Here is a 14184-nt window from a genome sequence, read left to right as displayed (position 1 = left end):
ATTGTTCTTAAAGGGGTATTTGGGATAGGGGATAACCATTAGATCTGTGGGGATACAAAAAGCATGCTCTGTTCAATTCCATTAATTCCAGGCACTGTTCTAAACTATGTCCGTCAGTTCCATAAAGAATGACTGAAGTGGCACGGCATACTTGACCATCGGCTCCATTCATTTTGAATTATGGAGCCCCTGTTCTTGTGATTTTTGGGGGTCTCGGCTTTCAACTCCCACCAATCTATGGTGCTCCCTGTGTTGTGAATAGAGGATAACTTCTTATAAACTAGAATACTCCTTTAAATTCACTTATTTGAATTATCTAGTCAAAACTGCATATAGAATTCTCATGAGTGATCCTCATCTGGAATCCATCTACTGACATCTAAATTGAGATCACATAATACAATGGATTGCATTTCAATGATCCAGCAGGGGTCTGCAAAGTGATATGATGACCTATAGGGCTTTTTCACACGAGCGGATGCCGTGCGTGACATCCGCTGCCTGAATGACAGCCAAGGCCCGATGCGGACAGCAGAAGCACGGAGCAGTAACATGATTGATAATGCTCCGTGCCTCTCTGTGATCTCTTTACTACGAAATCACAGTGAGATAAAGTTGTCTAGGGGTTCCATCAAGGTTGGACACCTTCCCTCTACAGCATAGTCTTCTAGTCATCTATGAGGCACTCTTCTTAATGTGAGAGAGGTGTCAGGAGAGAGACGTCAGAAATAATATATAACGCACACAATGAAGAGCGAGACTTCAGCATCAGTTCAAAGTTTATTTATTGAGCAGCCTTAAACCGGATAGGTTGTAAACTCTGTACAGAAACCTGCTCATCAGACAGCTTACAATCCATAAAAGAGTCAGGGCCCCGTGGTGCCCCACAGGAACATGCCCTTTCTTATATTTCCAGGATCATCAGTCTTATAGAAAGAAGGCTTTTTCAGGTTTCACCTTCGGCATGGATGGGCACCTATCCCTAAATCGTAGTAAAATGGAGTGACCAGACCCATTTCCGGGGTGTGCAGTTGAAGGCTCCTATAGGTAGTAGGACTTAAAGAACGGTGGCAGATCAAGATACTCAGTGCTGGGTGGATGGAAAGCTCCTGGTCAAGTACAAACTTGCTGAGGAGACATATACACACAATCATGGTGGTACAGTCATGTGAAAAAATTAGGACACCCTTTGAAAGCATGTGGTTTTTTGTAACATTTTTAATAAAAGGTTATTTCATCTCCGTTTCAACAATACAGAGAGATTAAAGTAATCCAACTAAACAAAGAAAACTGAAGAAAAGTCTTTTCAAGATCTTCTGTAAATGTCATTCTACAAAACTGCCTATTCTAACTGAGGAAAAAGATAGGACACCCTCACATGTATTCCCTCTTAAATTGGCTCAGATCTCACACAGGTATATCACACCAGGTGCACATAATTAGTAGATCGTTACTCTGCATGTTGAATGAGGCTTGCCCTATTTAAACCTCAGACATTTAGTTTGGTGTGCTCCTGACTGTTGAAGTGAGAGTGAGCACCATGGTGAGAGCAAAAGAGCTGTCAGAGGACTTCAGAAAAAAGATTGTAGCAGCCTATGAGTCTGGGAAGGGATTTAAAAAGATCTCAAAAGATTTTGAAATCAGCCATTCCACTGTCCGGAAGATAGTCTACAAGTGGAGGGCTTTCAAAACAACTGCCAACATGCCCAGGACTGGTCGCCCACGCAAGTTCACCCCAAGAGCAGACCGCAAGATGCTAAAAGAGGTCTCCAAAAACCCTAAAGTGTCATCTCGAGAACTACAGCAGGCTCTGGCTACTGTTGATGTAGAAGTACATGCCTCTACAATCAGAAAGAGACTGTACAAGTTTAACTTGCATGGGAGGTGTGCAAGGAGGAAACCTTTGCTTTCCAAGAGAAACATCGAGGCCAGACTGACATTTGCCAGAGATAAAGTTGACAAAGACCAGGACTTCTGGAATAATGTTCTTTGGACAGATGAGTCCAAAATTGAATTATTTGGACACAACAGCAGAGGACATGTTTGGCGTAAACCAAACACAGCATTCCAAGAAAAGAACCTCATACCAACTGTGAAGCATGGAGGTGGAAGTGTCATGGTTTGGGGCTGCTTTGCTGCAGCAGGACCTGGTCAGCTCACCATCATAGAATCCACGATGAATTCTACTGTGTATCAGAAGGTGCTTGAAGAACATGTGAGACCATCAGTTAGAAAATTAAAGCTGAAGCGGAACTGGACCATGCAACATGACAATGACCCAAAACATACTAGTAAATCAACCAAAGATTGGCTGAAAAAGAAGAAATGGAGAGTCCTGGAATGGCCAAGTCAAAGTCCAGATTTGAATCCCATTGAGATGCTGTGGGGTGACTTGAAAAGGGCTGTACGTGCAAGAAACCCCTCAAACATCTCACAGCTGAAAAAGTTCTGCATTGAGGAGTGGGGTAAAATTTCCTCAGACCGATGTCGAAGACTGGTAGATGGCTACAAGAACCGTCTCACTGCAGTTATTTCAGCCAAAGGAGGTAACACTCGCTATTAGGGGCAAGGGTGTCCTATCTTTTTCCTCAGTTAGAATAGGCATTTTTGTAGAATGACATTTACAGAAGATCTTGAAAAGACTTTTCTTCAGTTTTCTTTGTTTAGTCGGATTACTTTAATCTCTCTGTATTGTTGAAACGGAGATGAAATAACCTTTTATTAAAAATGTTACAAAAAACCACATGCTTTCAAAGGGTGTCCTAATTTTTTCACATGACTGTACATCTATTCTCAGGAACAGCCAGGAGCCCACCGTGTGGACCATTCCGTAGGGTGCACTGTAAAGCACATTTGTGACTACACCTAAGGAAACCCAGGCATTCAAAAAGTAAATCATACTATACTGCTACCAATGTGGTGCGCCAGCTGTCATTAAAGCTACATGGGGGTTTAAAGTCACTTACACTTTGGAGCTGGGGGAATGCATGTGCCTGCGATTCAAAATCTAGCACTAATTTTGTGTAATGGGTAATACTAGCTCAGTACTTTGCATAGGTTATACAGTGCAGCCTTGGGACCTCAAAGCGCTCATCCTCATTTATTTAGGGACAATAGGGCTAAGCTGCAATACCAGACACAGCCCAGGCCCAGGAGCGGCGCTGCTTTTAAAAACAAGCAAACCCATTATTCTTATCCCCTTTACTTCCTTTGACATACCCCATTTTAGACACTTGCACCTGTCTTTCAATGCTAGTCACATAGCATAGTGCACATACAAACTTACCTACCCATCAAAGCAATGCCGATAGTGATAAACAAAAAAAACTATTCTCTTTCCTTTAAGAAGTTGCTGAGCTAACCTTCATAACGATCTGTAACCGAACATCCTGAAGCTTTCTACTTGCTGATGGCTTTCAAAAAATAACTAATACGAAAATATTATATTTTGGAAATTCTAAATAAGAAGCTAGTTACAAAAAGATCCGGGCCGAGCAGCAATCGCCGGCCCAATACACTGTCTGTAGTGTAAGTCAAATCTAGCAGCAGCGCCATTTCAATGGAGTAGTGCTGCACATTTCTAACTTTCTGGACCAGATCTGAAAAATTCAGGCCCCTTCATAATCTCAATTATTACAGGATATGAGCACATGTAACATGTGTGTGCCCACTTCTTATATAAGAAGTAGGCACACATTCTAAACATTAGAAAGCTGCTGACTGAATGATTGCTCATTCTGCCAACTCGGCATAAACATGTACACCTGGCTTGACCAAGTATGCATGTTTATTTCAATAGAAGAAGGCTCTATCAAAAGTTTTAGGCCAACATTGTATTTAATGTTCTCACTGAATGGTGCAGCATAAGGGATTGCCGACTGTGTAATCATAATAAGACCCCTCAAATATGCAGGTTTGACTGCTGCAAAGGGCATCAATAGGTGGTGCTAAGTTACATTTATTGCATAATGTCTCTAGGTGGCGCCATTCCATTTCACGACACAAATACAATTTCATGGTCACTGATTATATAGCACAATGCCATCATATTTGTATATAATCAGCAGTTAGGTAGTATGCATCTGATGCACACTGTAACCTGTTTTCATGCTCAAATAAAGCATCTTGCAGGTAGTCATTCATTCAGCTTAGCCCTGTTCACACTGGCATCATGTGTGCCATTTTAACGGAATCCATGACGAACATGACAAATCACTTATGCAAAAGGATCCTACTGGAACCCTATGGACCTGTCAGGATCCTGCAGCAGACTACACACTGCGCTGCCTTTTTGGGGGCGACAGAGCCTTGACGCCTTATTTTGTTAAAGGGGATTTGGTACTTAACATTATTTTTTGGGGTTTAATACATTTGTAGATTGTATGATTTTTGGAAAGTGAAGCTCCCCAGTGACTGCACTCACCAGGCTTAGAGCATGTAATCCTGTACAGAAGGAAGCAGGCCAGGAACGGAGAGCAACGCAATGCGTTTTCTACATTTAATGCAGACTCAAGGTTTTTTCTTTTGTCAAATTTAAAGGCAAAGCACCAGGCGCTTTAGTGTGAGCCTGTGTAAAGCTTGCAATCTGCCCTTGGATTGCCATGCAAGTTTCTACTCCTTGCTAATATGTCATTTCCAATAAAATATGTAGCATCTGACATAAGAAAATGAGGGGTTAGCGAAACCAAGGCAGTGACAAAAGCTAAAGTGGTTAAATGTTACCGCAATCAGAAGTAGAGAGAGAAGCAATGATTATATATAATGGACAGGCTGAAGATAATACATGGAAAGCAGATCTCTGCCCTGGTACCCAGAGCTGTCCTCCTACTACCAACAGTCAGGATATGGGTTTTAGGGTTGGGGTTAGTGTTTGCGGTTTTTATATGGAGTGGTTTTCCTTGAACTGTTGACTAGTGGTTTAACATTGTTTTTAATATGAATAAAAATTTACCACAACAAAAAAAAATAGTCAGTGCACTTGATAGGAGGTCACATAGAAAAAAAAAAAACGCAATATGGGAAATATGGGATTATTTTAGTGAATGGGACGATTAGGTAGTAATACTTAAGGCAGGAGAGGTAGCAAGTCTTGAGAGCATGGATGGAGAGACTCCCACTGGTTCTAGTAACTAATCTAGATGCGATTCACTCTCTCCAAGCACCACAAACATAGAATAACACACAAAAATTCAGGAGTAGGAACTTCCAATGCACCCAACACTGTTACGGTTGATCAACCAGTTTAGGGTGGAATGACATGGCAAAAACCTCCCTGTCTAATGTATGCAGCCAACACCTTACAGTCTTTCTCAGAAAGCAGCTCACACCGTGGTCTCCCGCCCAGACTTGAGGTTGGGAGCAGAGTACTGACGCCTCATGCGAGGTGGAGTAACAAACTGATTGTAATGGTGAGGTCGGTCGGCCTGTTTGTTGTAAGAGTTGTTGCTGCCACCATTGCTGCTGCCACCATTGCTGCTGCCATGGTATAGACCCCAGTTTTGTTGTTTTTGTGGATTGGGGTGCTGGTAGAAGTTCTGTGAGTCAGTCAGCTGAGAGTCACAGGACTGAAGGGATTCTGAAGAACCCGATGCTTCACGTCGTAATCCTTTTTGATACCCATTGAGAGAATTGCTTCTCCAGCGACCAGATGGATTATCATGGCTATCATGTTGCCCCCGGTACTGGTTTAAATGTTGGTTGCGCATCTGGCTATAAGGGCTCCAGATTTGTTTGTCTGGATCCACCTCCTCCTGTTCCTGAATTTGGGCCTCTTTTGGGATTTTAACCTCTATGACCTTCCTGTCCGTGATGATGATATGAGTGCCTGGACTCCAGGAACTGCGGTGGGTAGGATTGCTTTTGAAAGGGAAGCGTGGTTTGCGATTCTCTGGTGGGATGAAACGGTGTGTACCGTTATTCCTTCGCAGCTGCTTGGCAATTTCCTGTTGTTGGAGGTTCTTAAATTTGATTTGTTCCTGCCTCATCCAATTTGACCGTCCTCGGCGGAACATGGCTTCATTGTCCAGTAGCTGGTTGACTCGTTCATCTCTTTCAGGGTCTTCAGACACCATTTTACTTGTTTCACTTGCTGTTCCTTTATTACTTTCAGTACTAGAGTCTCGATTCTTACGTTCAGCCTGTGTGCCCATTAACGGTAACACTTTCTCCATCTTTAACATTTTGTTTCTGAGGACTTTTATCTCCTCGTCCTTCATGTTGTTCTGATTCTTCACTTCCTGCAATATGTCTTCCAGTTTGTCTACATGAACCTTAAGATCATCAACATCGGTTGGTCCCTTAACAACCGGTATCACATCTTCAATCCTTTCATCACCCACACCTACTGTATCCCACACATCCCGAGCCACTGCCCGCCAGGAATCCCGTTCATTGGGATCTTTTTTTCCATACATAGCGCACAGCTCTTTCATTTTAACTATGGCAAGAGCTTCAATCTCCTGTCGACTGTGCTGAAAGTCATTCAGAGCCACTTCGTAGCAGATCTCCTTCACAGCTTGGATTTTCAGATCAGAGATGGTCACCCACTTGGAATCTTTGCTCAGCCGACGTCTCTGAGGGATATGGTATTTGTTTGTCTCGCGTTTCTTGCCACTGCTGGGGAGGCCGCATTTCTTAACGATGCTTTGTACTTTGCTGGGAGGAAGCTTCTCCCGTAAGGAGGTGATTAAACGCCAGCTCTCTTCACATGATCGCTTCTCTGAGTCGTCCCCACTATCTGAGTCCGCATCCTTGAGAAAGAAAAAAAATCAAAATGGCCCCAAAAGAAACTAAAAAATGGAAACATGAAAATAAAAAGACAAAACAAAGAAGACACGAAACATAAAGGAAAATAGGGATGTGAAAATAAAAATGAAGTGGTGACTTTTTGAAAAAGTGAAAGAAATAGTCCTCACCTAAAACATGTGAAAGCTTTGAAGAGAAGACAGGCAGCAGCCTTCATTAAAAGAGCAGAGTTAGAGGTGGAGGAAACACAATCCCCATGCCTATGGCACACAGGCCAAATCCTGTATCTCTGCACAGCAAACCCACCACTCCAAGATGCAAGAAGGACAGGTCAGTCAAGAAGAAGGTGAGTACACGCAGGTTAGTAGATGCAGATTTCAGATGCTGGTGCTCAGTTTGGTTGCAGTACAGACGGAAAGATATATATTTAACAGAATTACAGAAAAGACGTGTTACATGAGCTCTCTGTGTAGACGTGTGTACATCCCTACTATTGACTAGTTAATACAATCTGATAACAACTATCACCTTATTTTAGATGTCAACTAATTTACTGCTTTATTCTACAAAAAATAGGGCTGTTGGGATTCTAGGAAAAATTACTTAACACATTCATTAACATATAAAGAAAGGAACTGATTAATTATAAACTGCTAAGATATCATCATCTGCATTTACCTAAAGCTGATTGAGAAATTCAATTAACCATTTCTTCTCTGTGGCCACCGATAAGCTACAGACAGTCCCTTAACCACAGTCTTAGGCCTCCAGCACATGACCGTATCTGTTTTGCGATGCGTACAATATGGACGCAGACTGTGTGCATCCAGCACTTTTCAGGTAGAAATGCCAAATCTTGTCCACACAACAGACAAAAATAGGACATATTCTATAACTTGTGGCACGGCCACACGGATGTGGACAGCACACAGATGACACACATTTTTTGCAGCCCCATAGAAATGAATGGGTCTGCATTCGATCCGCAAAAAATGCAGATCGGATGTGGACTGAAAAATACAGTCATGTGCATGAGGCACACCGCAGACCACCGTGCAAATACTTGCCTGCACTCTGAACCAATGAAAAACAGGCAGGATCAATAGTGTCTGCTTTACAAGGAAAGCCCATTGATACAGACAAGGGAAGGGGGCAGACTGGGAACTTAAAGTGGCTCTGGACAAAACTGAAAAGTGGCCTCAATGTTGTAGGTGGGTTCAAATTGGGGCCTATACAAGTTGGTAGTAATACCATAGTGCAGCACAAAATACCTCCCCAGAAGCTGTCCCTCTATGGTAGCCATCATTAGCTTCCATGTTTTGTTATCCTCATCAAATTGTTTCTGGATACAGATATGGAGCAGGGGCTTAGGAGGTGAGATGTGGGCCACAGCACCAAGCCAGGCCTACCCTCAGTGTGCTGCCTGGACTTGCTCTAATAATGACCCCTATAATTACCCCAGTAGTAGATACCCAGCCAGCGGCAGTGCGGGGGGCTTGGGTGGCCCTATGGGCGTCTACTGGGAAAATACACTGCACAGTCTATGGCCAGTCCACCCTTGGTCAAGGGCCCATGCTCACTGGGCCAAAACTGTCCAAAGTAGGCTTATAATATGGTCATCAGTTACAGCCTGACATCAGATGTAAGCAATAACTCAACACGGCAAACATAATTCTGCAGAGGAGTATCTGCAGGCCACCCATCAGTAAGGTAAAAAATAGAATTTATTAAAAGCCAAAGTAATCCAAGCATTGACTAGAGAGAAACAGTCAGATTAATATTATAAATATCACCACTGACAAAAATTAAAAAAATTGTCTGTCTAGCCAATTGCCCCAGAATGCACACGATGCTAAAACGTGGTGAAGAAGTGTTCTACTAAATTAGGCTTGGTACACTTCATGTTTAGCCCTCCGCCAGGCTTTTGATTAGGGGAATATAGCAGAATACCCAATGACATAGTCAGACATATACAGTGATGTAGCCATTCATTTTAAGGAGTCAAACTGAGTCTAAAAGATTAAACTATGGTTCCATTTGACCTCTGCTCGGTTCATTTCCACCTTTTTTGCTAGACAAAATAGTGTGTAGACTATGCTATTTTGTCTAGCACTCTATATGTCTCATTACTTTGCGGTATTATTTTTGAATATTATCAGGTAATTAAACATACACTCCTGTCGAAAGGCCCAGCAGAAGTCTAAAACATGTTGTGAACATGGCCTTATTTTTATCTAATATAACTTCAATACTAGCTAAAAACTGAGGCAAAGGACCCCAAACCACAGAATGTAGTAAAGAGTCTACACAGCCGAACATGCTCACACAGTATAAGGTCAAAGCCTAATCCAATCTACTGGATTTTCTTTTCTCATTGTAGCACATCATCATCAATGGTATAACTTTATAAAGTCAAACCAATGGTATGACATTAGGATTACAGAACTATCCCCTACAGTGTGGGCTACTATTACTGCTGTCTATGAAATGCGACAGGACCTCAAATGCTTGCTATGGTTATAGTGTCCATGTAGGACAAGCTCCATCAGACTTAAATTTTTAATTAGACTTAAATAATCAAATAAAAATTGCCATTATTACCCATACAGTGCTGACATCTTTCACTAGACAGAATGCACTCACACTGCTCATTTTACAAAAGACAAAAAAATATGAAATAGTGAAGACAACTACGTAAAAGTGGTGGTGAGACGTTTTATCAAATTATAGCCTTCATAATATATGTTATATGGAGGCCAAAATATGCTCTGACATCGCACCTGCATGCTACAGATGTGAACAACCCAATGTCAGCATGCTGGCCTTTCCACAGCAAAATAAATCCACCTGCAGGATAAAGACTGGCAATAATGTAATGGCAGAGGAGAAAGAGTCCTAGACCCAATACATTTTGTGCTGCACTTGGTGTAAGGAGGAGCACTTACTATATCATTGCTATAGGAAACCAGTTCATGTCATGACTGCAGAGAGTAGGTATTCTGGCATTGGCTCAGATTTCGCAAATGGAAAAAGCGCCTTCACACCCTATCGTAGTGCCATTCCAGTGAATATTTCACCATGATCCTGGGTAAATAAACAGCAATTTCCTGCCGTGTTGCAGTTTTGTTTAAAAGAGAAATCACTGCAGTCTAGGCACAGAAGGAACAGCAGTCTATATGACTAAGTTCACGTAGTGTTAGAGCCCTGCTTCTACCATCTGATCCTAAATATAACTGCTCCCCAGATTTTATGTAAACCCCTAACCGTGGCCTGGACATTGTGTCCTGAGATGTAAGAGATAGGATCCACACTGCATGCAGTGACAGGAAGGAGTACATGCACAGTACAGAGCCTCACACAGAGGAGATCATTCTGTGTGTAGGCAACAGACGAAGGGTTAATACATCCAGTATATGGAGGAACTACAATAGCTCAGCACTACAGTCCCTGAGATGTACCCAGGGCCCACAGGCAGAAGAGACGGCCACTTTGCTGCTGTGCTCTAATTGATATTGACAGAGGCCACAAGATGGCTTCTGTGCAGCTTGGAAGGCGGTGAATACAAATAATCTGTACAACAAACTCATGCGGGACCTTGATCATCAATGGAAAAGTCTCAGGGAAGTCGCTGTGCAGCAAACATGTCAGTGAGATGTACACTCCATGCATCTATTGCCTTAAAGGGACACCGCACCATTACATTAAGCAAATCTGGTGATGTGCAATTTACAGAACATCAATGAAATATTAAAATGGGAAGATATTAAATATATTGTAAAATAAATATCCTAAGCCCAATGGAGAAACTACAAGCTTCCAACATAGCTTGTTAGAAACTTGGGAAAATAGGTGAGATATTGCGGCAGGGGGATACTGTCCCTTTAAGCAGCTATTTCACAAACAATTTGGCACGGTTGCAATCCTCAAGCATCTACTAATATATCTGTACTATGAGAGGAAATCAGTCTGTTCAGTACACACGTGGACGGCACAGACATCGGACAATAGCAGATCCTTCCTCCATAATGCAGTGCCCTCTCATTTGTCAGGGGCAATGTAGTATTAAATCGGTCCTAACTACTAGCAAAAGGGTGACATGTCTAAAAGCAGAGGCAGCCAACAGACTTTAACGCGTCATAGTAAAAGGAGATTTAGCATGCATATAAGAGCACTGCAGAAGATGAATGTGCTGTAGGTTATAAGTGTCCTGTAAAATGCAAGCTCAGAAGTGCAGAACTATACTGGTGTCAGGGAGATATGAGTGAGAGTGGAGGAAAGTGGCAGGGCTTCTTACCAGTCTCTGCTGCTCCAGAAGAAGATCCGCTTCCTCCTTCTCTTTCTTGTACAAGATTTCCATTTCCTGAAGCCTGCAGCACAAGACAATCACGATTAAACTAAAAAGCATCTGAGCACTGTAATGTAATCTCCAACCCATCCACTAAACACACTGCAGCCATTGAGACAGAATGCAATACAGTGCTGCAATTAAAGGGATTCTTAGCTGGTACGCATGTCCAGATTTCGCTGTAGACACACAATATAGCCAATATGGTTTGTGCCAGTCATGTGCCTATGGTAACGTGACCCTCAACGTCCCTCTCGTCCTGAATATATGGATGTGATATATGCAATTATGCAAAGGAAGCCTCGACAACCTGTCCTCCTACCTTTTCTCCATCTCCTGCTTCATGTCAATGCCTTGCTTCTCCAGGAGCTCCCGTTGGGCAAAGGTCCAGTCCACAGGTTCTGAGGGAGTCTCGGCTGAAGGAGTCTTCTCTCGCTCTGCACGGGCCTGTTCAGGGTGGTTAAACCGGAAAACATGGTTCTTGCCCATAATTATACGATTACCTGAAAGGATCAAATAATAAACAGACCTTAAAATATAACCATCGGCAGTAAACTACAAAATGGGTGAAGGAACAACACAGCATAGCAAGTGGTACAGCTACTCATGTGGGAGGAGATGTTGGCACATAGCAGTATTGCATTCTCTCATGGCTTAAAGGGGTTGTCTGCTTTTTTCTATTGATGACCTATCCTCAGGAGAGATCAGATGTTTGAAGAGAAATCAGTGCTAGTACGAGAGCTGCCTTCTCCTCTCTGTTTACCTGCTTGCCATCACAACTGCAGCAGCGAGCAGTGTAATTACAACTATGGCCTCCCCATTCACTTGTATGAGACGGCTACGTCCTATTCACTTGGCTACGTCCTATTCACTTGAACATACAGGTGCCGTCCCATAGAAATGAATGGGGACGTCATGGTTGTAATTACATTGCTCGCCGCTGCAGTTACGACGGCGAGCAGGTAAACAGAGAGGAGAAGGCAGCTTTCATAGGAGTGTTGCTTTCTCTTCAAACAGATGATCAGCGGGAGTGCTGGGAACAGCCCCCCCCCCCCCCCCGCTGATCTGATGTTGATTACCTATCCTGAGCACAGGTCATCAATAGAAAAAAAGCAGACAACCCCTTTAAGAGTAATGACTGCAATAGATCCTAACACTACAGTCCCAACATGACAACACAAAGCAACAATTGTTTAGGGTATGGCCACACATGGTGGAAACTCAGCTGGAAAATCTTTTACATTTCTGCTGTGGATTTCAACCTATTTCACTGCGTTTATGTCATGTATGAACATACCCCTAAAGAAATCCAAGTGATGTAATTCTTCAATTACTTCCCCCAGAAACAGCGCCATTCTTGTCCCTGTTGTATACTGCCTCTCTACCCTATTTAAATGAATGAGGTTGCAATATTGAACCACCAAGATGACCTCAGTAGTGGGGTCCCAGAGGGAGAAAGCTGAGGACAGGAGGAAGCAGATCCTTCTAATATAATACCACTTTAAGAGCTTGTTCACATCTGCGTAGGAGGCTCCATTCAGGGCCTCCTTCTCAGATAAGGTCAAAAAGACTGGACAAAAAAAATTATTTCAGTAAAAAAACAAAACAGGATCCCAAAAGGAAACGGAACGGACTCCATTGTAGTTGATGGATTCTGTTCAGCTCCATTCATGTCGGTTACGTGCAGAATCCGGCAGTTCTGTTATTTTCGCTGTTCTGCTCCTATAGCGGAGCAGAACAACCAAAATTACTATCGGTGATGTGAATCCCAAGACAGCCATTCACAAAACAATCGTTTAGCCAACATATTTTAACGTGTATGACTAGAGTGGCCAAACATACATGATTTCAGAGGAAACTAAACAGTTTTGGCTAAGGGCTGTATTACACTGGCAGATGAGCCTTATGATTGTTGGGAAGGCAGTGTTTGTCAGTAAAGGAGACCACTGTTATTACATGCAGTGATCTCCTCCACAGTATTGGGGAGGAGGGATCGCTAACGCCATTGCTCATCCCCATACAGAATCATTATGTGCTGGCAGCAGAGGGCGATTAGACATCCCGATCTGCTTCCATCAAACAATGATTTTTCTGCCTGTATAAAAGATGCGATTGCCCGATGAACAAGCGTTTGCTCATTCATCGGGTAACTTGTGGCCCTTTTACACAGGCAGATCACTGCTAATGAGTGTGCCTACAAACACTTGTTAATGATGATCGGGCTGACCCTCGGCCAGTGCAATACAGGCCTAAAAGAGGATGCATCCAGAGTAGAATCGTACTTGTGCTCCTTACCAGAACGAAGCTGCACCGGAAAAACTACTCGTTTCCCATTCACATAGGTCTCTGAATGTTCACAGGGCTCCAGAGTCACAATAACTGGAAGAGAGAGAGAAGACAAACAATAATGGATTTTTATTATATACGTTCTGCAAATACAAGTCTGATAAATCTCAGTTACACCTTTGCCTTCCCATTCTCTACTCTAAATCAGGCATGTACAAGGTACTGTTCATCCAGCAATGTCTATGGGGATGGAGTAAGCATATGGGCCGCTAAAATATGTCTGCATAACGTTTTTCTTCTGAACTACTGTACACTATGCAACATAGAAAAAACAAGTGCCTCAGTTCTTATAATAGAAGTCATTGAACAGCTGGATCAATAGTGTAGCTTTGGTTACAGACAGAGAAGTACGTATTGAGGATCCATCTGCAAAATCCGACTAAACAAAGGGAAATTCTAAATGTAATGAAGAAATTCAGCTAAGCAGGAAGCACACGTTACCTCAAATATTCAGGAGAAAGAGGACCTTGTGCATTGTATAATTATACATTATAATGTATCCCTGAGCCCTTGTCTGACCTAATCTATATAGCAGAAATGCTCAACCTGCGGCCCTCCAGCTGTTGCAAAATTACAACTCCCAGCGTGCCATAATAGCTGTAGACTGTCCAGGCATGCTGGGAGTTGTAGTTTTGTAACAGCTGGAGGGCTGCAGGTTGGGCATCCCAGCTATATAGTGTTCTTCAGATGTACAGGTAGTGATCACTAGTCATTTAACAAAATGCATACTGGACACAAAGGTGCATACT

General features: G+C 42.7%; 1 protein-coding gene across 15 annotated transcripts in view; it reads right to left on the bottom strand.

The window, feature by feature from the left end:
- Positions 1-14184, bottom strand: part of KIF1B (kinesin family member 1B) — a 150191-nt gene that overhangs the window by 41110 nt on the left and 94897 nt on the right. For 13 of the 15 annotated variants that reach the window (XM_044282048.1, XM_044282059.1, XM_044282052.1 and 10 more), the window contains 3 exons: positions 13385-13468; positions 11412-11592; positions 11039-11111 (listed from right to left, as the gene is read on the bottom strand). In XM_044282048.1, the coding sequence (XP_044137983.1) occupies positions 11039-11111; positions 11412-11592; positions 13385-13468 (338 nt within the window). Of the gene's footprint in view, positions 1-2724; positions 6750-11038; positions 11112-11411; positions 11593-13384; positions 13469-14184 lie in introns of those variants that run through there. The other 2 variants (XM_044282062.1, XM_044282063.1) reach the window with 1 other exon arrangement.

The sequence above is a fragment of the Bufo gargarizans genome, chromosome 2 (assembly GCF_014858855.1).
Source record: "Bufo gargarizans isolate SCDJY-AF-19 chromosome 2, ASM1485885v1, whole genome shotgun sequence".
In the NCBI taxonomy this organism is placed as follows: domain Eukaryota; kingdom Metazoa; phylum Chordata; class Amphibia; order Anura; family Bufonidae; genus Bufo; species Bufo gargarizans.
Note: the sequence above shows the minus strand (reverse complement) of the source record. Positions and strands in the feature narration are given on the sequence as shown.